Raw genomic sequence first — 22,883 nt, 5'->3', positions numbered from 1 at the left:
GTTAGTAAATACCCAGAGCTACCTGGAGCTATCTGAAGCACCTGTTTGGGGGCTCCAGGAGAACAGAAGAGAATCGTGTAACATCCCTGAAGGAATGGAAGGAGGAGAATGCCCATTTGCAGAGAAGATTCATAAGTAGAGTGTTCCATGCCATGGAAGCCGGTGCCCATTTTTGATGGAGGCACAAGCTGCCTCAGGAGCTATTCTGCAGCTGGAATTGGAAGCTCCACTTCCCAAACATGGGGGAGGAGAGAGGACTGGACACCAACTTTAGCTACTGATGAATAAATTCAGCCAAGTTAAAGTATAATCCTAGGAAGAGCTAAAGTTTGAACATGTCCTATTCAGAAAGAGGCCACTAGCTGCCATCTTACCTCAGCGCAAGGCATGAGGGAAAGTAGGGTGGGAAAAAAATAACAGTGCTGATAGGCACCAGCTTCCTTCTATCCAGGCCAATGGCAGCTCTAGCATAAGACCCAGCCCCACCTCTGGCAAAGAAGGAAGCTTAGGGTACCTGCGCCAGCCTCTCTGGAAAATTACAGGCTATGTTGTGGAGACCAGTGATCACCCTACTTTGGCAGCACAAACCACCCCAGGAGCTATTGTGTGGCTGGAATTTGAAGCTCCATTTCCCCAAAAACAGAGGTAGGGGAAGAGAAGGTTGGCCACCGATTTCAGCTACTAATTAGTAAATTCAGCTGGCTAAAGTATAACCCTAAGAACAGCTAAAGTTTGAACCCATCCAAGTTGGAAAGAGGCTGATAGCTGCCATTTTGACTCCGTCCCCAGCATGAAGGGAAGCTGGGCTGACCAAAAATCACAGTGACAGTAGGAACCGGTTTCTTTCACCCAAATCGGCTGCAGTCCTAGCCTAGGCTTCAGCCCCGCCTCTGGCAGGGAGGAGTCTAGCAGGTCATGCACCAGCCTATCCAGGTAACTGCAGGTACATTTGGCTGGCACAGACTGAATAATCAGAAGTCAACTGCGCCAACTGTGGTCATCTTGGACCCATATTGCTTAGACTGCTGCTCACACCTGCAGCTCCACTCCTGCATCAGGCAGGGGAAAAACAGGTGTGAAGCTTCATCAGTCTCTCTGGGCAACTACAGTCTAGACTTGCACAACTTGTTTTATTCCACATAGCTGTGACTCTGTCCCTACCCACCCACCCCCACCCCCCCCACACCCTGGGCAAAGGAGAAAGTTGGGAGAAACTTCATCGCTCCCTGGAGTAATGAGGGCAGCTTGAGCCTCCACAGCTTATAGCACCAACTACATCCTTGGCTCCTACTGCACAACCAGCTAGGGGGAAATGGCAGGAAGCCCTAAACTAAAAAGAAAAACTACACCCAGAATAAATACTCCAGTAAGCCAGATGCCAAGACACCAGCAAAAAATTACAATCCACACCAAGAAACAGGAAGCTACGGCCCAGTTAAAGGGACAAGATAAGCCTCCAGATGACATAAAGGAGTTGAGACAACTAATCATAGCTGTTAAAAAAATCTCCTTAACAAATTCAATGAGATGGCTAAGGAGATTAAGGCTATTAAGAAGACACTGGATGAGCACAAAGAAGAATTTGAAAGTATACAGAGAAAAATAGCAGAACATATGAGAATGAAAGGTGCAATATATGAAATTAAAAAACACTGGAATCATGTAATAGCAGATTTGAGGAGGCAGAAGAAGGGATTGGTGAGCTTGAAGAAATGGCCTCTGAAAGTGAACAAAGAAAAGAACAGATGAAGAAAAGAATGGAAAAAATTGAACAAGGTCTCAGGGAACTAAATGACAGCAAAAGCCATGCAAACATACATGTCATGGGTGTCCCAGAAGGAGAAGAGAAAGGAAAAGGGGCAGAAGGAATATTTGAAGAAATAAAGGTAGAAAATTTCCCAACTCTATTAAGGACATAGATATCCATGTCCAAAAAGCACAACATGCTCCCTTCCGAAGAAATCCAAATAAACTAACTCCATATGTATGAGACACATACTCATCAGAATATCAAATGCCAAAGACAAAGAGAGAATTCTGAGAACAGCAAGAGAAAAGCAATGCGTATCATATAATGAATGCCCAATATATCATTGTTGCATTCAGAAACCATGAATGCAAGAAGACAGTGGTATGATATATTTAAGATACTATAAGAGAAAAACTTCTAGCCAAGAATCTTATATCCAGCAAGACTGTCTTTCAAAATGAGGACAAGTTTAGAATATTCACAGATAAACAGAAACTGAGAGAATTTCTAACCAAGACAACAGATGTTTAGGAAATTCTAAAGGGTATGCTAGACCCTGAAAAGAAAAGACAGGAGAAAGAGGCCTAGAAGAGAGTCTAGAAATGACGACTGTATCAATAAAAGTAACTAAAAGTGCCAAAAGAGTAGTTAAAATAAAATGTGACAGGTAAAACTCAAATAGTCAGGAATAAACTTAACTAACGATTTAAAGCACCTGGATTAAGAAAACTGAAACTCAATGTTAAAAGAAATAAAAAAAGGCCTAAATAACTGGAAGAACATTCCATGCTCACAGACTGGAAGACTAAATGTCATTAAGATGTCAATTCTACTCAAATTGATATACAGATTCAATGCAATCCTGACAAAAATTCTACCAGCGTTTTTTTAATTGAAAACACCATTATCAAATTTATTTGGAAGGATAAGGTGTTCTGAATAGCCAAAAACATCTTAAAAAGGAAAAGAGAATTCTCATCTCTAGATTTTATATTACCTAGCTATAGTGGTAAAAAAAAAACAGCATGGTACTGGCATAAAGACAGACATATAGACCAATGGAAACAAATTGATGGTTCAGAAACAGACCCTCACATGTATGGTCAAGTGATTTTTGACTAGCCTGTCAAATCCACAAAGCTCGGGCAGAACAGTCCTTTCAACCAATGGTGCTGGAAGAACTGGATATCCATAGCCAAAAGAAGGAAAGAGGACCCCTATCTCACACCTTATCCAAAAACTAACTCAAAATGGATCAAAAACCCAAAAATAAAAGCAAGAACCATAAAGCTAGTAGAAAAAATTATAGAAAAGTAGCTTTAAGACCTGGTGGTAAGTGGTGGATTCTTAAAGGAGATAAGAGGAGGACTGAGATGGACTACTAATGTTTAATGTATGTAGAAGTTTTAATTAACTTTACTGTAAAAGTGTGGAAATGTATAGAGTGGATGGTAACACAGTAACAGCTAGTTTATAAATGGGGATATGTTGAAAACGATAATCTAGGTATGTAAATGTCAATTGACAGAATGCTAGAGAATAATCTAGGAACTGAATAGCACAGTAAACCAAGAGGTGGATGAGAATTGTGGTTGATGGTACAGATGCAAGAATGTCTTTTGTTAGCTACAGCAAATTTATATCACTATTGCAGGGTGGTGGGAATGTGGAGAAGCATGGGAAAGATACAACTGGAGTAACCTATGGACTGTAGTTAGTAGTAATAATATAATATTTTTGCATCTATGCCAAAGATGTACTGTGTTAGTAATGGGACAGTAAGGAAAATGTGTGCCAAATGTACACTATGGACATGGTAACAATGAGATATTAATCTTATCTCTAACAAATGTTCCACCACAGTGTGGTGTGTTGATAGATGGTTGTTATTTGGGAATTCTGTACATGTGCATGATTGTTTTATAAGTCTACAATTTCTATCATAAAAAAATATATTTAAAAAGTAATAATAGAGTGGGTTAAGGGGAAAGTACACCAAATATAAGATACGGACTATAATTAGTAATAAGATTTTGACAGCATTCTTTCATAATTTGTAAGAAATGTCTCATGACAATGCAAGGTGTTGGTGGAGGGTTGATGGATGGGACCCCTGTATGATGTTATGCATTTTGCTTTGTAAGTTCACAACTTTTACTATACACTTATGGTTTATGTATGTTCCTATATAAATGATATAAAGATAATAATAATAATGGGTGGGTTGGGGGAAAATACTTTGGTTAGTAGTAATATTTGACAATGCTCTTTAATCATTAGCTAAAAATGTTTATAATAACAATGCAAGGTATTGGTGGTGGGGTGAGGTACAAGAGTTCTGTATGATGTTATATATGTTTGTTTTGTAAGTTCACAACTATTACTATACACTTATTATTTACATATGTTTATGTATGAGTGATATACATCAATAAATTAAAAAAAAAAAATAGAGGCAGGGTTTGAATCTAAGCAATTTGACTCCAAAGTCAATAAGGATAGTTTGATAATTCAATCATAAACATTTACTGAGACCCTGCCTTGTACAAGACACCATGCTAGGATAGGAGCTCAAGTCAGAGATATGACATAGTTTTCCTTTGTGTTTGTACCTGACTGACCACATAGTTCAAATTTTTTTCACCAGTTACTAAATCAAAATAATCTTTGTACTCAAAATACTTGTCTAAATAATTAAGGATAACTGTTATAGTAATGATTTTAAAAGAGAAGCACCAACAGTTTAAAGAGGTTAAAAAAGTAATCCAGAGGAAAAGCCTCTAATATGCCATTCCTATAGACAGTGCCTACATATACAGACGTTTTAGGCAATAAAATTAAATTTAGGGAAGCGGATGTGGCTCAACTGATAGAGCGTCCACCTACCATATAGGAGGTCCAGGGTTCAATACCCAGGGCACCCTGACCCGTGTAGTGAGCTGGCCCACACGCAGAGCTGCCACACACAAGGAATGCTGTGCCCCATGCGCAAGGAGTGCACCCTGCAAGGAGAACCGCCCTGTGTGGAAAAAGCGCAGCCCACCCAAGAGGGGCGCTGTACACACAGAGAGCTGATGCAGCAAGATGACATAACAAAAAAAAGACACAGCTTCCTGGTGCCACTGAGGGTACAAGCGGACACAGAAGAATACACAGCAAGTGGACACAAAGAGCAGACAATGGAGGGGGGGAGGGGAGAGAAAGAAAATAAATCTTTAAAACAAGAAAAAAACTGAACTAAATTTAGCTTTTTGAAGAAAATGCGGTTGCTCTAGCAGCCATGCTTCAGCTCCCTGGTCCTCCTGACTTACCACTGTTATTCTCGCTGAGGAACAAGTCAGTCAGGGAGCCACATCACAGCAATGGCTTTAAGATTTATTTTTTATTTATTTCTCTCCCCTTCCCCGCCCCCCCCCCCCAGTTGTCTGCTCTCTGTGTTGGTTCGCTGTGTATTCTTCTGTATCCGCTTGGATTCTTGTCAGCAGCACCCGGAATCTATGTCTTTTTGTTGAATCATCTTGCTGCGTCAGGTCTCCATGTGTGTGGTGCCATTACTGGGCAGACTGCACTTTTTTCACGCTGGGCAGCTCTCCTTACAGGGCACACTCCTTGCGCATGGGGCTCCCCTACGGGGGGACACCCCTGCATGGCATGGCACTCCTTGCGCATATCAGCACCGTGTGTGGGCCAGCTCATCACATGGTGAGAAGACCCTGGGTTTGACCCTTGGACCTCCCATGTGGTAGGTGGACTCCCTATTCATTGGGCCAAATCTGCTTCCCACAATGGCTTTTAAGGACACCGGAAAGACACCTGTGGAACCAGAGGTAGCAATTCACCACATTAGAATCACCCTGAGCAGCTCCAATTTGAAGTCTCTGGAGAAGGTATGTGCTGACTTGATTAGAGGCACAAAGGAAAAGAATCTAAAAGTAAAAGACCGGTTCAGATGCCTATCAAGACTAAGAATCACTACAAGGGAAACTTCTTGTGGTGAACGTTCAAAGACTTGGGATCATTTTCAGATGAGGATCCACAAGTGACTCCCTGACCTGCACAGTCCTTCTGAGATTGTTAAGGAAATTACTTCCATCAGTATTGAGCCAGGAATAGAGGATGAAGTCACCATTGCAGATGTTTAAGCCAACTATTTTAATAAATACTGTCAGTTGCCATTAAAAAACAACAACAACACTAAATTCACACAAAATGCATACATTTTTGGTGTTTTCCCCAATACCAAACTATAGTGCTTCAACTATTATGCAAGTTAATATGGTAAGTTAATATTTTAAAACTTAAATATGAATTTGTTGGTATCCTACCAGAAGAAGTATTATTCATTCCTATGAATTCTAATAGAAATAGTTGTGTTTTTTTGTTAAAGCAAGCAGAAGAGGCAACATAGGACTTGTGTCTTGCTAAAGTGGTTCATGTGTGAAAGAAATGTAAGACATTTCATAAGAACAACTATGTCAAAAAATGGTCAAGACAGTATCTCTATGACTTCTTGTACTCCTCTTTCATTTTTACCCTAACTCTGGAATTCCTTGGTGGCAAGATATTATAATAAACTATGTTAGTGTAAGAAACGAAGATTAGTTTAGTTTTCACATAAAGGAAGAAAATATTGATTAATGTAACCTGGCAGCCTACTGCCTCAGTCTCCCACTCCCGAGTTAAACAGAAACAAAGGAAACCAGCTTATGCCAGTCCTATAGGCAGTAAAAAAGATGCCCAAGAAAGAGCTAAGTCAGTACCAATTCAGCACTAAATTCCATTCCTTATTTGGCAAAGGGGAGCAGATAAAAGCTAAAATGGTTTGAATGTGATGGGGGAAGCAGTTAATCACAAACTTTTGCACAGGAAAGTTAGATCTTCTCGGATAGGTTATAACTTCTGAAGTATCCAGTCTATGGAAAAACAGAGGAAGGGCTTGCGTGCTAGGCTTAGGGGTACGAACTGTGTCATTTTTCTTTGTTCAGGGCACCAGCCACGTTTTCTGGTTGTGTGCACCTTCTTGCAAGATTGAGAATAAATTGTTTTCTTCTCTACATTTGGGTGAGCCTTATTTTCTTCAGGAAAATTTCTTTCTGACATTAGTGGAACAAAGAGAAAATAAATTTGAGAAATTACACATTTTTATCACTACCATGTGGAAATGGACAATAGAGGTTAAAAATTATATGTAAATGTAAGTCATATGTGTATATATATGTGACATAAAAAATAAATGCATGCAAGCAGGTAACCCTTGCTTATGTAACTGAAAAGTGTGCTTCTATATACCAGAAATCTGCAGTTTATCTGTTGCAAAATGATGTGTATAATTTAAAAAATAAATAAGGGTAATGAAAGAAATTAATAACACTAAAACTCAGTGAGTCTAGGACTATAGTAAGTGCTGCAAAATCTCAAAAGAAGAAGACATGGTCCCTGCCTTCAACATTTCTTTAAATGTCTAAGCCAGTGGGTACTTGAGTACTCACTATACTTGAGTAGTTCTTAAACTTTAGCATTGTTCACAATCAACTGGAAGTCATCGTAAAACATATCTTGAGGACTTCCAGGAAAATGGAGGATTACAGAGGTGGAGGGATCATTTCTCTCCCAGAAAAAAACTGATAGTCTGGAGACTGTTCTGGGGCTCAGGACACCAGGGGATGATGAGTTACCACACAGAAGAGAGGCAAAGGAAAGGAGTCTCAGCTGGTTGAAAATCCCATGAACAGAACTGCAAAAGCAGCACGGAGAGAGCTCTTTTCCCCACCTACGAAACAAATAGCTGTCTGTGCACTGCAGTGCCTGTGGGCTGAAATGGCTATGGCCTGAGGGGGTTACAGAAGTCCTCTTACCCAAGAAATGGGAGAGCGAGGGACACCGCCTTCTGCAAATTCAGATTCTGGCCAGTGAATTTGGTCTTCTGCAAGGGAGGGATCACTGACTTCCAGGCTGGGTGGGGCTGCAACATTATTACTGGGAACTAACGGTAAACTGCCTTCTCAAATACCTGCTCAAAACCAGGCTGGTTGCTGCAGAGGCAGAGGGAAGGAGGGTGTAGCCCCCCTAAGGGTGGAGAACAGCCTCTGAGAAAGTTTGTTTGTGAGGTTTGGCTAGCCCTGAGGACATTGCTACTGCACTGCCCATCTACCTCAGGAGCTACAGGAAATGCACTCCCCCCAGCACCTGGGGTCTGAGCTGAGAGATGTGCCAAAGATCACTGTCTACTGGCCAGACCAGAAAAGTGCACAAAAAGGAAAAATAATAATAATAAATAAAAGAGGCAAACAGGTGCCTTTACTATCATCCTCTCCAAGGCCCTTGGAAACTCACCTGCACCCCATTAAGAGGTCTTTAACCCTGGTTTGAACAGTTAAACAAGGGCACTCCTAAATATCTAGAACAAGTCAAAGAACAGTGGTAGCATACAGCTATTTAACAGTAAATCCCTAGGCAAAAGAGAGAAACTGAACATCAGATTAAACTCAGCATCAGAATCAGATGCTTAGACATCAGCAAAAAACTACTAGCTATATAAAGAAAAAGGAAGATATGATTCAGGCAAATAAAAAAATCAAAGCTCCAGATGAGATACAAGACTTGAAACAGATAATCAATGAGGTTCATGTGAATCTCCCAAATCAAATCATGGAGCTGAAGGTCAACATGGCTAAAGAAATAAAAGACAAGAAGACACTGAGTGAGCACAAAGAAAAATATGAAATCTTAGATAGAAAAGTAACAGAGCTTATGGGAATGCAAGAAACAATAAGTGAGTTTAAAAATACAATAGCAGTACACAATAATAGATTTGAAATCATGGGAAAAGAAAAGTGAGGTAGAGAAACAAACAACTGAAATTGAAGAGGAAGAAGAACAGAGAGAAAAGAATGGAAAATATCGAGCAGGGGCTTAGAGAGTTGAATGATAACATGAAGTGCAACAACATATGTTATGGGAGTTCCAGAAGGAGATGAGAAATGAAAAGGAGCAGAAAGCGTATTTGAAGAAATAATGCCTGAAAATTTCCCAACTATCATGAAAGGTATGAATATATATATCTAGGAAGCACAGCACACTCCAACTATAATAAATCCAAAACATTTACTATGCAGAATGCCAAATGCCAAAGAGAAAGAGAAGATTTTGAAAGCAGCAAGGGAAAAAAGCAAAACATCACAAACAATGGATGTCCAATAAGACTTTGTGTGGATTTCTCTTCAGAAACCATGGAGGCAAAAAGGAAGTGGTATGATATAATTACAGTACTGAAAGAGAAAAACTGCCAACCAAGAATACTTTATCCAGCAAAATTGTCCTTCAAATATGACAGAGAGCTTAAAATATTCACAGATAAACAAAAACTAGGAGCATTTGTAACAAGAATCCAGCTCTGCAGGAAGCATTCAAGGGAGTTCTGCAGCCAGAAAAGAAAAGGCAAGAGAGAGAAGTTTGGAGGAGAGTGGGGAAATGAAGACTATCAGAAAGGTAAAAAAGATGTATTAAAAAAAAGATATAACATATGAAAGCCAAAGGATAAAACGTATGGAAATGTCTTTACAGTAAGAACACTGAATGTTAATGGATTAAACTCCCCAATCAAAAGACACAGACTGATAGAATGGATAAAAGAAGTGAGTAATCCATATGCTGTCTGCAGGAGACTCACCTTAGACCCAAAGAGGCAGATAGACTGAAAGTGAAAGGTTGGAAAAAGATACTTCATGCAAATAGTAACCAAAGGAGAGCAGGAATAGCTATGCTGGTGTCAGAGAAAACAGACTTTAAACGCAAAAACGTGATGAGATGCAAAAGGCCATACAATACATATTTATATAAGAAACAATCCACCAGGAAGGAGTAACAGCTATAAATATCTATGCACCTAACTAGGGTGCCCCAAAATATATTAGACAAACTCTAGCAAAACTAAACGAGAAACAGACATCTCCAAAATAATAGTTGGAGACCTCAACACCTAGACAAAAGATCAACAAGCAAACAGAGAACTCGAACAATATGGTAAATGAACCGGATCTGACAAACATATACATAAAATTGTACCCCAAATTAGTTTATACATTCTTTTTTTTTTTTTCCCCAAAAGATTTATTTATTTATTTAATTCCCCCCCGACCCCGGTTGTCTGTTCTCTGTGTCTATTTGCTGCGTCTTGTTTCTTTGTCGGCTTCTGTTGTTGTCAGTGGCACGGGAAGTGTGGGCGGCGCCATTCCTGGGCAGGCTGCACTTTTCTTTTGCGCTGGGCGGCTCTCCTTACAGGTGTACTCCTTGCGCGTGGGGCTCCCCTACGCGGGGGACACCCCTGCGTGGCGCGGCACTCCTTGCGCGCATCAGCACTGTGCATGGGCCAGCTCCACACGGGTCAAGGAGGCCCGGGGTTTAAACCGCAGACCTCCCATGTGGTAGACGGACGCCCTAACCACTGGGCCAAGTCCGTTTCCCTATACATTCTTCTCAAGTGCTCATGGATCCTTCTCCAGGATAGAACACATGTTGGGCCACAACACGGCTCTCAATAAATTCAAGAAGTCTGAAATTAAACAAAGCACCTTCTCTGATCAAAATGGAATGAAGTTAGAAATAAAAAATAGGCAAGAAAGGGGAATATTTACAAATATATGGATGCTAAACAACACACTCTTAAGCAATCAGTGGATCAAAGAAGAAATTGCAAGAAAAATTTGTAGCTATCTCAAGACGAGTGAAAACAAGACACAAGATATCAAATCTTATGTGATACAGTGGAGACAGTACTAGAGGGAAATTTACAGCCTTAAATGTCTACATTAAAAAAGAAAGAGCTAAAATCAAAGAATCTAACAACTACAGAAACTGGAAAAAGAACATCAAACAAATCCAAAGCAAGAAGGAAGGGAGGGAGGGAGGGAGGGAGGGAAGGAGGGAGGAAGGAAGGAAGGAAGAAATATTACAGAGAAATAAATGAAACTGAGAACAAAAAAACAATGAGAAAATCAACAAAACCAAAACTTGGTTCTTTGAGAAAATCAATGCAATTAACAAATCCTTAGCAAGACTAACAAAGAAAAAAAGAAGCTGGAAATAAATAAAATCAGGAATGAAAGGGGGATATTACTACTGACCCCAAAGAAATAAAAAGGGCCATAAGAGGATATTATGAGAAGATATAATAAGAAACTGTATGCCAACAAATTAGACAACCTAGATTAAACGGACTAATTTCTTGAAATGCATAAACAACCTACACTGACTCTACAAGAAATATAGGAACTCAACAACCAATCACAAGCAAAGAGATTAAATCAGTCAACAAAAATCTTGCAACAAAGGAAATTTCAGGGCCAGATGGCTTCACAAGTGATTCTATCAAACATTTAAAAAAGAATGGGGAAGCAAATGTGGCTCAAGCAGTTGAGTGCCTGCTTCCCACATGAGAGGTCCCAGGTTTGGTTCTCAGTGCCTCCTAAACAACAACAAAAACAAACAAGCAAAACAAACAAACAAAAAAACAACTCAAGGAAGCCAATATGGCTCATTGGTTGAGCGTCAGCTTCCCACATATGAATTCCCAGTTCAATCCCTGGCCCCCAGTACCTAAAAAGAAAAGAATTAATACCACTCCTGTTTAAACTCTTTCAAAAAACTGAAAAGGAGGGAAAATTACCCAACACATTTTATGAAGCCAGCATCACCCGAATACCAAAGCTAGATAAAGATACAATAAGAAAAGAAAATTACAGACCAAAAATTCTCAACGAAATATTTGCCAGTCAAATCTAACAACATATAAAAACAATTTATACATCACAGTCAAGTGGATTTTATTCCAGATATGCAAGGGTGGTTAAACATAAGAAAATCAATTAGCATAATATACCACATGAACAGATTCAAGGGGGAAAAAAACACATGAACATCTCGATGTAGAAAATGCTTTTGATAAAATCCAGTATCCTTTCTTGGTAAAAATGCTTCAAAAGCTAACTATTGAAGGAAAGTTCCTCAACATAATAAAGGGCATATAATGAAAACCCAACAGCCAACATCATACTCAACAGGGAGAGGTTGAAAGCTTTCTATCAGGAACAAGACAAGGCTGTCCACTGTTATCACTGTTACTCAACATTGTGCTGTAAGTTCTTTTCAGAACAATTAGGGAAGAAAAGTAAAAGGCATCCTAACTGGAAAAGAGGAAGGAAAATTTTCACTATCTGCAGATGACATGATCCTATATTTAGAAAATACCGAGACAGCTACACAAAGCTACTTGAGCTAATAAATGAGTTCAGCCAAGTGGCAGGATACAAGATCAATACGTAAAGATCAGCAGCATTTCTATATACTAGTAATGAGCAAGCTAAGGAGGAAATCAAGAAGAAAAATTCCATTTACAATAGCAGCAGAAAGACTTAAATATCTAGGAATTAATTTAACCAGGAATGTGAAGGATCTGTATTCATAAAACTATAAAACACTACTAAAAGAAATCAAAGAAGACCTAAACAAACGGAAGGACATTCTGTGTTCATGGATTGGAGGACTAAATATCATGAAGGTGTCAATTCTATCCAAATTGATTTATAGATTCAATGCAATAAAAATCAAAATTCCAACAGCCTACTTTACAGAAATAGAAAAGTCAAGTATCAAACTTATTTGGAAAGGAAATGGGTCCAAAAAAAGAAGAATGAAGTTGGAGGACTCACACTCCCTTACTTTGAAGTGTATTATCAAGCTACGGTGGTCAAAATACCATTGGTATTGGCATAAAGATAGATACATCAATCATTGGAATGGGGTGTCACTGATGGGGGGATGCATGGGTGGGAGAGAGTTCTCCAGGGCATGTAAATAGGGTATATAAAAATGTTCAGACATTCGCTGGGTATTGTCATAGTGGATAGAGTTACACATGACAACTGAGGGACTGCTGAGTTCCCATCCTGGGGACCTCTGTTGCATTCCCCAGTGGAATAGAAACAATCCCCCAAAGGCAAGGACAAAGACCAGTGAAGAAGGATGGTCCAATGATGGGCCCTTGATACTGATGACTATGTTTCAACTAGCCTAGAGCTGAAGGGTGCCTAAAAGAATTACCTCCTGAGAGCTTCTATGTTGCTCAAATGTGGCCACTCTCTAAGCCAAACTCAGCATGTAAATGCATTACCTTCTCCCCAGCATGGGGCATGACTCTCGGGGATGAGCCTTCTTGGTGCCAAGGGATTACTACCATCACCATTTGGTAATGCAACTAGAAAAAGACCTTGAATAAAAGGGGGAAATGGTAAAGACAATGAGTTTATATGGCTAAAAGACTTCAAAATGAGTCAGGAGGTCATCAGAGGGGTCGCACTTATACACATCTCAGCTTGATCCCAGAGACTGCCAGTGCTCCTTAGGGCTATGGAGACAACAGGTTCTACAGTCATGGCAGATGGCTCTGGAGATCAGTGCCTTGCCAGTGGGCCTGAGTGTAATGGAGTTGGACTCAGATGTGACCTCTCTACACATGCCTTTTCTGTCCTTTTACTGAACCTGTGACTGACTCTGGGGTTTGTTTATGTTCAGGAGACTTGAATCTCTGGAATGTCCATGAGCTAGCTGGGCCCTGAACCTCAGCAGAGTCGCTACACCTACTCTCCGGTTCATTGGACGTACCGAGGTCAACTGACACGAAGTGAGAATGGTAAACCACCACACCAGGGAACCAAGAGTGTCTACAACTGCAAGCAGGAGAATTGCATCCATCAGCCATGTGGGATCTAAGACCCCTCTCAATTTAGAGGTGGAGTGGACATCGCCATCCCAAGGGCCACAAGACAGAGGAATATAATATGGATTGGAGTGGACTTGCTGGTATTCTACTACAGAACTATTGTTGACTCTAGCAATGGAAGAAGTTGTGTCACTGATGTGGAAACAGTGGCCACAGGAGTTGCTGAGGACAGGGAAAGGGAGAAAGAAGTGTGATATGGGGCATTTTTGGGACTTGGAGTTGTCCTGAATGATATTGCAGGGACAGATGCAGGACACTGTTTATCCTGCCATAACCCACTTGATGGACTGGGGGAGAGTGTGGACAACAATGTAAACTATGGTCCAAGCAGTGTGGCAGTGCTCCAGGGTGTATTCACCAAATGCAATGAATGTACCTCACTGATGAAAGGGGATGTTGATGTGGGAGATGCGGGGTGGGGGAGTGGGAAGTTGGGTATATGGGAACCTCTTAACGTTTTTTAACGAAACATTTTGTGTGATCTATTTATCTTCAAAATAATAGACAATAAAAAATATAACTAAATTTTAAAAAAAGAAAAATAACAACATGGTATTGGCATAAAGACAGACACATCAATCAATGGAATCAAATTAAGAGTTCAGAAATAGACCTCACCTCTATGGTCAATTGATTTTTGATAAGCCTACCAAGTCCACTTTTCTGGGACACAACAATTCTTCAATAAATGGTTCTGGGAGAACAGGATATCCATAACCAAAAGACTGAAAGAGGACCTCTACCACACTCCTGATATAAGAATCAACTCAAAATGGATCAAAGACCTAAACATAAAAGGCAGGATCATAAAACTCTTAGAAAATAATATAAGGAAACAGCTACAAAACTTGTAGTAGGTAGGGGTCACATAAACCTTATACCCAAACCACAAGCAACAAAAGAAAAAATACATAAATGTGACCTTCTCAAAATTAAACACTTCTGCAACTTAAAGGACTTTGAGAAGAGGGTAAAAAGGCAGCCTACTCAATGGGAGAAAATATTTGGAAATCATACCAGACACAAGGATCTAATATCCATGATATATAAAGAGATCCTACAACTCAACAATAAAAAGATAAATGACCCAATTTAAAAATTGGCAAAAGACCCGAATAAACATTTTTCTAAAGAAGAAATACAAATGGCAAAAAAAAAAAAACACACACAAAAAATGCTCAGCATCACTGGCTATTAGAGAAATGCAAATCAAAGCTACAATGAGTTATCATTCCACATCTACTAGAATGGCCACTATGAAGAAAATAGAAAACTACAAGTGTTGGAGAGGATGTGGAGATAGGAATGCTTATTCACTGCTGGTGGGAATGTAGAATGGTCCAGTCATTGTAGAAGTTTGTTTGGTGGTTCCTAAGGAAGTTAGATAAAGGACTACCATGAGACCTGGCAATACTAGGTATATACTCAGAAGAACTGAGAGCAGTGATACTAATAGACATCTGCACACCAATGTTCACAATGACATTATTCACAATTGCCAAAAGATGGAAACAACCTAGGTGTCCATCCACTGACAAATGGATAAGCAAACTGTGGTATATACACAGGATGGACTACTGTTTAACTGTAAGAAGAAATGAAGCTGTGAAGCATAGGGAACATGGATAAACCTGGAGGACATTATGTTGAGTGAAGCAGTTCAGGCACAAAAGGACAAATATTGTATGACTTCACTATTACAAATACATTAAGCAAATTTATGGAGTTAATAGCTAGAATATAGGCCACCAGAGAAAAGAAAGTGATTAGAGAATGGAAACCTGAGGTTTAATCTGTGCAGAACTGGTAAAAAGTTGTTTGGAAATGTTTGGAAATGAGTATAAGTGGTGAAAGCACATCACAGGATTTGTAATTAGTAGCACTAAAATATGGGTATGACAGTGGTTTGTTTTGTGTTGTTGTTCGTTGCATTTTTGAATAATGAAAATCCACTAATATTGATTGAAGTGATGAATGCACAACTTTGTTATTATACCAAATGTAATCAATTGTAAACTTTAGATAAATTGTATGGTTTATGAACAAAAAAAACAATAGGGTAGGTTTGCGGAAAAATATACCAAGTGTACGATACGGACTGAAGTTAGTAAAACTTTGAGGATACTCTTTTATAATTTGTTACAAATGTTTCACAACAACGCAAGGTGTTTGTGGTGGGGTGATGTATGGGAACCCTGTATGATGTTATGCATGTTTGTTTTATAAGTACACAACTGTTATTAAACACTTACTGTTTATGTATATTCATGTATGAACGAATATACTTCAATAAATTGTTTTTAAAATGAAAAAACAAAACAAAAACAAAGCTTGCCAGGACCTATCCTCAGAATTTCTGATTCAGTAGGTCTGAAGTGGAACCTAAGACAAGTTCCTGGGTAATGTTGGTATTGCTGCTCCAGGGACCACACTTCTAGAATCACTGCATTACTTCATTGCCTTACAAACAAATCATGCTCATTCTAACTCAATATTTTTTACCTGTTATTGCTCTTACCTTTACCTTTATTCTAAGGGAATATACCATGAATTGGCAACCCCCAAGAATACAGACATGAAAAATTTGGAAAAGATAGTAAAACTATAAAAATGAAAGGACTAATACTTCATTTATTTTAACCTCAGACATTCAGCAACTTCAACCATATATACTAGCTATAACTCTGTAACTGCAGAAGTAATCACTGAGATGCAGACAGGGGAAAAAATAAAACAGCCAAGAAGGGACAAAGATGTAGTATTAATTCCACTTTTTCCACCATAATAAATTGGTCTGGGGGAGAGGGTACCCACAAAAGCCAAGAAATATAGAAGTGGTAAGCAAAACAAAGAGATGTGAAGGAAAAAAAAAACTAAATGGGATTAGGAGAGCAGGACTGATAAAGACTTGACATGAAAATGGCTAATAATAAACAAAAGAAAAAGATATGCACAGAAGTATCCATAAAAGAAGAAAAAACATTGAAAAACTGTTAGAAAGTATGAAGTAATTCACAAAAAGGACAAGTTAAGCCTTTCTGTAAGAAGTTTTACTATGCTTCATTAAAACACACTACTACCACAGCAGTCTGTGAACATATAGGATAAACGAAATGAGCCATTTATACTTCTAGTAAATATAAATGACTGTAATGTAGCACAACTGTCATAAGTAATAACCTCGAGTCATCAGGGAAAGGTTCAAATATGGTTGACGCACTATTTATCAAGGCAAAAAAGTATTTTATAATTTCTGTATTAGTCTTCCAAAGGGATGCTGATGCAAAGTACCAAAAATTCATTCACTTTTATAAAGTGTATTTATTTAGGGGTAAAATTTTATAGTTATAAGGCCCTAAAGAATCCAATTCAAGGTTACTTTCTCACCAAAGTCATACTGAAACAAGATAGTCACTGATCTCTACTTGGTCTCTCCTTCCTTGGCTTCCTCTTCCTCTTAAGGCTCCATAGGCCCAAGTTCTTCCTGATCTTAGCTGTAGGTTGACAAAGGGCTTATCTCTCAGGACTTCTAAATCAGTCAGCTGCTAACTAACTATGAAGACAATGGCTCATCTTTCTTCCAGGGCCTCAGGATAAAAAATGACAGCTCTCTCTCTCCCTCTCTCTCTCTGAGTGAGTGTCCGTTTATATCAGCCCTTACTGCCATATCCCAATCACCCAATCAGAAGCCCTAAATTAATTTTATCAAGTAAACTTAATCAGAGGCCCCTTACTGAATTTAATACAATCAAAAGGTATCACACCCAGAGGAACAGATAAATTTACAAACATAATCTTTCCCTTTTTGGGATGCAGGAAAATAATCTCAAACTGTCAGAATTTCAGCAAAAAATTTCATAAAAATTGTATCCAAAAAAAAGTGCTGGCAATCAATGGTAGTTAATTAATTAGAAATATCAACTATCCAAATATCTGTGACTTTTTCCAAATGTTATCAAGAAAAAAAGAGAATGGAGTCACATGAAAAATAACATAATCCCTTTAGTTGCATTTTCTAATAATTTTTACTTACAAGTGGGAAGATCTTCAACTTTTGCAAGGTCATTCTCTTCTATCCCAGGCATCCCTGCATCACCACCTGGTTTGATTTGTTCTGTCCAAGTAATGAAAAGATATAATTCTGTATTTTTCCTTATGTGAACTGAAAATATGTTCATGGAATGTAATAAGCAGTTTCTAAAGCAATAGGGTCATTGACTAAACATCTTTGCATATTGCTTGGGACATACATATAACTCTAAAACTGCTTACTTTTTCCTCCTCAATCAACGGATTCAAATTTAAACAGACACCTAACCATAACTGAACTAAAATCAAACCAATATTCTTTATAAATGAAAGTGCTCACATCAAAATGGGAAAGAAAAGTTAATATCCTACTAACACACAAAAAACCAAAACAAAACAAAAAATAATAAAAATAATAATACCTTTTCCATGTAGAATATGATTGTTTGAAGGTTCTTCATTCTTATCTGCAGCATTCTCAGCTACTTTTGGAATATTTTTAGGTTTTGCATGATCATTTATACTCAAATCATTGCCATCAATTGACTGAATCTTGTGCGCCTCTTGCTGATAGAGATTTAGTAAGAATAAATTTTTTTCAGTTCAAAATACTGAACTGAAAACAGTAAATATTTTTCAGTTCAAAACCATTGACACAACTATTAATTAAATGTTCTGAAACAGTTCACCATTTAAAACATATACAATGGGTAAAAATTCTGAACACTTGGAGATGGGAAACATCATATTAATTTCTGTTCAGTCTTTAAACCTGATACTGAAGTCAAATAATATTAACACTTTTTAAAACCTCTAATTACAGTAAGTGACCTAAAATGTTAGGCAGAGGTAACTCTCTTTGCTATGCTCAGGGAGTGATTCTGCAAGAAAGACAGCCTGCTGAGCACTGTGGGTTGCTGTGAAGTCTTATGGTTAAGCATCATTCTGCATGCTACAGACAGGGTGAGTTTTCTGTAGGCATATGTTGGAATCAAGCAGGATGGCAGACAGGAGGAGGTTGATGATAGATGGCTACTGACACTGTCAAAAGACTTCCCCAAGTGGAGAAGACAAGGGTGGAAAATGGGCAAACTTCCAACATGCACTGGCCACCCAAGCACAGTAACTAATGACAGGACAATAAACAGATCAGTGCTCCCTCCAACCTGCTCCTAACCATGTCATCTCCTAGAAACTTGAATCTTTGGGTATATGGTTAAGCATGACTAATTTCTATTTGTGGCCCAGTTTTCTCCCTTATAGTCTCACCTCACTGGAAAATTGGGAGAAGCAAAGAATCAAGTGCACAAACTTGGTTGCCATATAAGCCCCCTCAGTTAATATTTAATGCAAATATAAATACTTTGTAAACTCTAAAGCCCTATGAATTATAATTACTAGTAACATTTTAAGAAACAATAGCACTAAAAACTTACAGAAAGTCTAGAAAAAACAAGAGTCAAATCTTAAGAATTTGGCACAATAAAGGAGAAGAAAGGGTGTTTTGACAATCAAGTATTAAGTATTCCAGTGAACCTGACAGATAAAAACAACAAAAACATTTGCACCATGCTTCATAGATTACAAACTACTTTCATATATATCTTCTAGTAGAAATAAATGAATAGCTTGGGGAAAAACAAAACAAAACAAAAAATAAAACAAAACTAAGGCTTAAACAAGTTAAGTAGCTTGTCCAAGGTCACAAAGCTAGAGAATTGTGGAGAAGGGATTCAAATCATGGTCTTTATGATTCCAAATCCCATTCTTTTAATCATCATGATATACCACCTCACTATACATTCTCTGTGAACTTGGTAAGCTAGAATCAGTTCTGAGAGCTTAAACACTGATGAGTGAAATAATAAATTGAAATTTCTGAACATGTCAATATGAAGGCCAAGAATGAGGAAATCCATGAGGCACAACCTGCGAAGCCACCCAGTTTCTCTGTGCATTTTCACTGTAATACTATATCATATTTCTACAGTACTCCACTATTTTGCAGATGTGGATAAAATGAAAGATATTTAAAGAGTCAGAAGCCTATTGTTTAAAAATATTTTTCCACTTAAAATAGCAAACAAAGATATTATGCCTTTGATGCATTATTAATGACAGTACCTTTATATGAAATGGACAATATTAAAAATTCTTAAAATAAGATGGCTTTTTATATGTAATGTTGGTGATTTTGTAAGGGTGACTCCTATTTTTTTAAAATAAACTTTTTATTCTGAAATGATTTTAGATTTACAGAAAAGTTGCAAAGATAATACAGAACATTTCCTTACATCTCTCGCCCAGTTTCCCTAATACCAACATCTTAATGTACACTTGTCAAAACCAAGAAATCAACATTAGTACCTAATTATTAACTAAACTCTAGACTTTATTCAGATTTTACCAGTTTTGCTACTAAGTCCTTTTATGTTCCAGGATCCACTTTAGGATACTATATTACATTTAATCCTCAGGTCTGCTTAGTCTCCTGTGGTTTTTCTCTGCCTTTGCAACATGAAAGCACTAAAGTAATGACAGGACAATAAACAGATCAGTACTCCCTCCGAACTGCTCCTAACCATGTCATCTCCAGACAGCTCAGGAGTCTGGTGCCCTGCAAGTGCCCTGCTTTGGAATTTATGGTTCCCAATGTGGCAGAGTTGGACTCAGTTGTGGTTTCCCTACACATGGCTCTTCTGTCCCTTCTATTTAAACCTATAGTTAGTACTAGAGTTGAAAGGTGTATGTTCAAGAGACTTAAACCTTTGGACTGCCCATGTACCAACTGCGCCCTGAATCTCAGCCGAGTTGCAACACCTACTCTCCAGTTCATTGAACTCACCCAGGACAACTAACAAGGAGGTGATGATAATGGACAATGACCATCTCAAAAAACAGAGAGAGTCTGCAAGTGCATCTGTCCCATGGAATCTAAGCCCCCTCTCAATTAGAGGCAGAGTGGGCATCACCATCCCAGAATCCTCAGGATTTCCTCAGGATTGGGAAATGAACGATGGACTAGAGTAGACTTGTTGTTATTCTAGTATAGAATAGCAATGGAAGAACTTTTATCATTGATGTGGAGGCAGTGGCCACTGGAGGTTCTGAGGGGAGTGAGAGGGAAAAATAGGCATAATTTGGGGGCATTTTCAGGACTTTGGAATTATCCTGAATGACGCTGCAATGACAGATACAGGCCATTATATATCTTATCATAACTTACAAAAACATGTGGGAGAGAGTATAAACTACAAGGTAAACTATAATGTGTTCATCAATTGTAACAAATGTACCACACTAATGAAGGATGTTGTCCACAGGGGAAAATGTGGGAGGTGCAGGGAGCAAGGCATATGGCAATCTCCTATATATTTTATGTAACATTTATGTAACCTAAGTATCTTTAAAAATAAAAAAAGTATATTAAAAAAAAAGGATGTTAGAATAACAGAGATTGATAAGGAAAAAATTTCTCACTTTTTTTCTTTCTCAAATGTATAAAATAAAAGTAACTGATTTTAATAAAAAGTTAACCATTTTACAATCTGAAAAATATATAAACAGCAAAAATTACTTTTAAAAGACAGATAAAAGATATTTTAGCTCAAAATTAGTTTTAAGAGTTCAGATTACATTTTTGCAAATATCTAATTTACTCAGGAATAAAGCCACTGCAAATCATTTTGGAAGTAGGCAGGCTATAATACCTAAAACATGTTTTAAATAAAGTAATTTCCGAATTACATTATTTATAACAAGAACGTATTTTAACTTAAGAGTATTTTTTAAAACTTACCTTTTGTTCCTGTAAAAATTGGTCTGCTAACTTTTTAATATTTTCTTCATGCTGGGTTCTTAATTCCTTTATCTGTTGTCCACACTGAAAACTAAATTACAAAGCCATTATTTCAGATTACAGTATCTTAAATTAGATTCTCAAAGTTGTCTAGAAGCTGAAATACATGTATAAAGATAACACATTCAGTTAACAGAGGACAGTGGACAAGGAAGAACAAAGAACAAACATAAAACTAGCTCAAAGTCAAAAATTTAAAAACATTTGAGCTTTTAGTAGGGGATAAAGAACATTGAAAAAGCTAATCCTTGAGAAAACAGAAATTAAAGTTGAAAATGATTCATTTTCCATTGTTTTCACAAATTGCATTTATAAAGAAACAACAGCCAGAGCCAACTTCAAGTACAAAAGAGAAAATACTTTAGAAGAGAAAACCGTGAATACCAATATATAGTGTGAGATGAGAAAAGTTAGAATCATGGGAATTGGCAAGAAGTGGCAGCAGATGCCTCACCAGTAGTTAGCATTTTAAACACAATAATAAAAGTCTAAACCATGAGAATGACAACTGGAATGGAAGAAACCAATAAACAGCGGTACTCTCAAGACAAAATGTGAAAGAGCAAAGCAGATAAAGATGGTGACTTTCCATGGGACAAGCAGTCAAAGGCTACAAATAAAGCATTCACACAAAAAGAAACAAATAGCTAATAAATCAAGGTGATGCTCATTATTTATAGTAGCTGCAGTCTACAAAGTCACTGCAAACTCTGAATTAACAAATACTGAATCACTGCTCCTAGGGCAATACAGGATTAAGTTTCTGTGAGCCTCTGGTCAAAACATTCTTGTCAACTGATCAGTATGTGACCTTGTTTTATGTCTGTTTCTGTTTAAAGACATCTTATTTAATATATAGTTAATTCACTAACACTGAACTCATGGCCAACAGCACTATACCTAATGCTTGAATGAAATTTATCTAATACATGTTATTTTCTCCATAAGGCACATCACAGCCTTCCTGAGCTTAGGAACACTAGATATCACCCTAGCACTATACTTGGTTATTTTACACAGAAAATTCACCAACAAAAAAGAACAAAAATACAAAAACTGTGGCACTATACATACCACTAAAAAGATACTTGTTTACAGTATGAGAGCTGAAACAAGAAGGCAGAGCTTTGCCTTGTTCAAAAAAATTGAATTGCTTTGGGCAACTCAAATTTTTTACCACTCTGCAGATGTCCACAGATAAACCACGAAAGCCCACTATCATAGTTTGGGACTGTGTATACCCCAGAAAAGATCACATCCTTAGAGTAATCCACTCCTGTAAGTATGAACCTATTGTAGGTAGAAACTTTTGATTAATTATTTCAATTAAGAGTCTTTGATTAGATTATTTTGGTAAGGTGTGACCAGGGTGAGTCTTAATCCTCTTACTGGAGATGAATACAGAGAGACACACAGAGAAAAAGGGCCACAGGAGCTCAGAGAGGAAAGAGAAAGCAAGAAGAACAAGC

General features: G+C 37.9%; 1 protein-coding gene across 3 annotated transcripts in view; it reads right to left on the bottom strand.

Moving 5' to 3' along the window:
• Window positions 1–22,883, bottom strand: part of GOLM2 (golgi membrane protein 2) — a 131,895-nt gene that overhangs the window by 45,514 nt on the left and 63,498 nt on the right. For all 3 annotated transcript variants that reach the window (XM_004466752.4, XM_004466753.4, XM_023591228.3), the window contains exons 4-6: window positions 21,355–21,445; window positions 17,978–18,122; window positions 17,560–17,640 (exon numbers count right to left, since the gene is read on the bottom strand). In XM_004466752.4, coding sequence (XP_004466809.2) covers window positions 17,560–17,640; window positions 17,978–18,122; window positions 21,355–21,445 — 317 coding nt within the window. The remainder of the gene's footprint in view (window positions 1–17,559; window positions 17,641–17,977; window positions 18,123–21,354; window positions 21,446–22,883) is intronic.

Source organism: Dasypus novemcinctus, chromosome 3 (genome assembly GCF_030445035.2).
Source record: "Dasypus novemcinctus isolate mDasNov1 chromosome 3, mDasNov1.1.hap2, whole genome shotgun sequence".
In the NCBI taxonomy this organism is placed as follows: Eukaryota; Metazoa; Chordata; class Mammalia; order Cingulata; family Dasypodidae; genus Dasypus; species Dasypus novemcinctus.
Note: the sequence above shows the minus strand (reverse complement) of the source record. Positions and strands in the feature narration are given on the sequence as shown.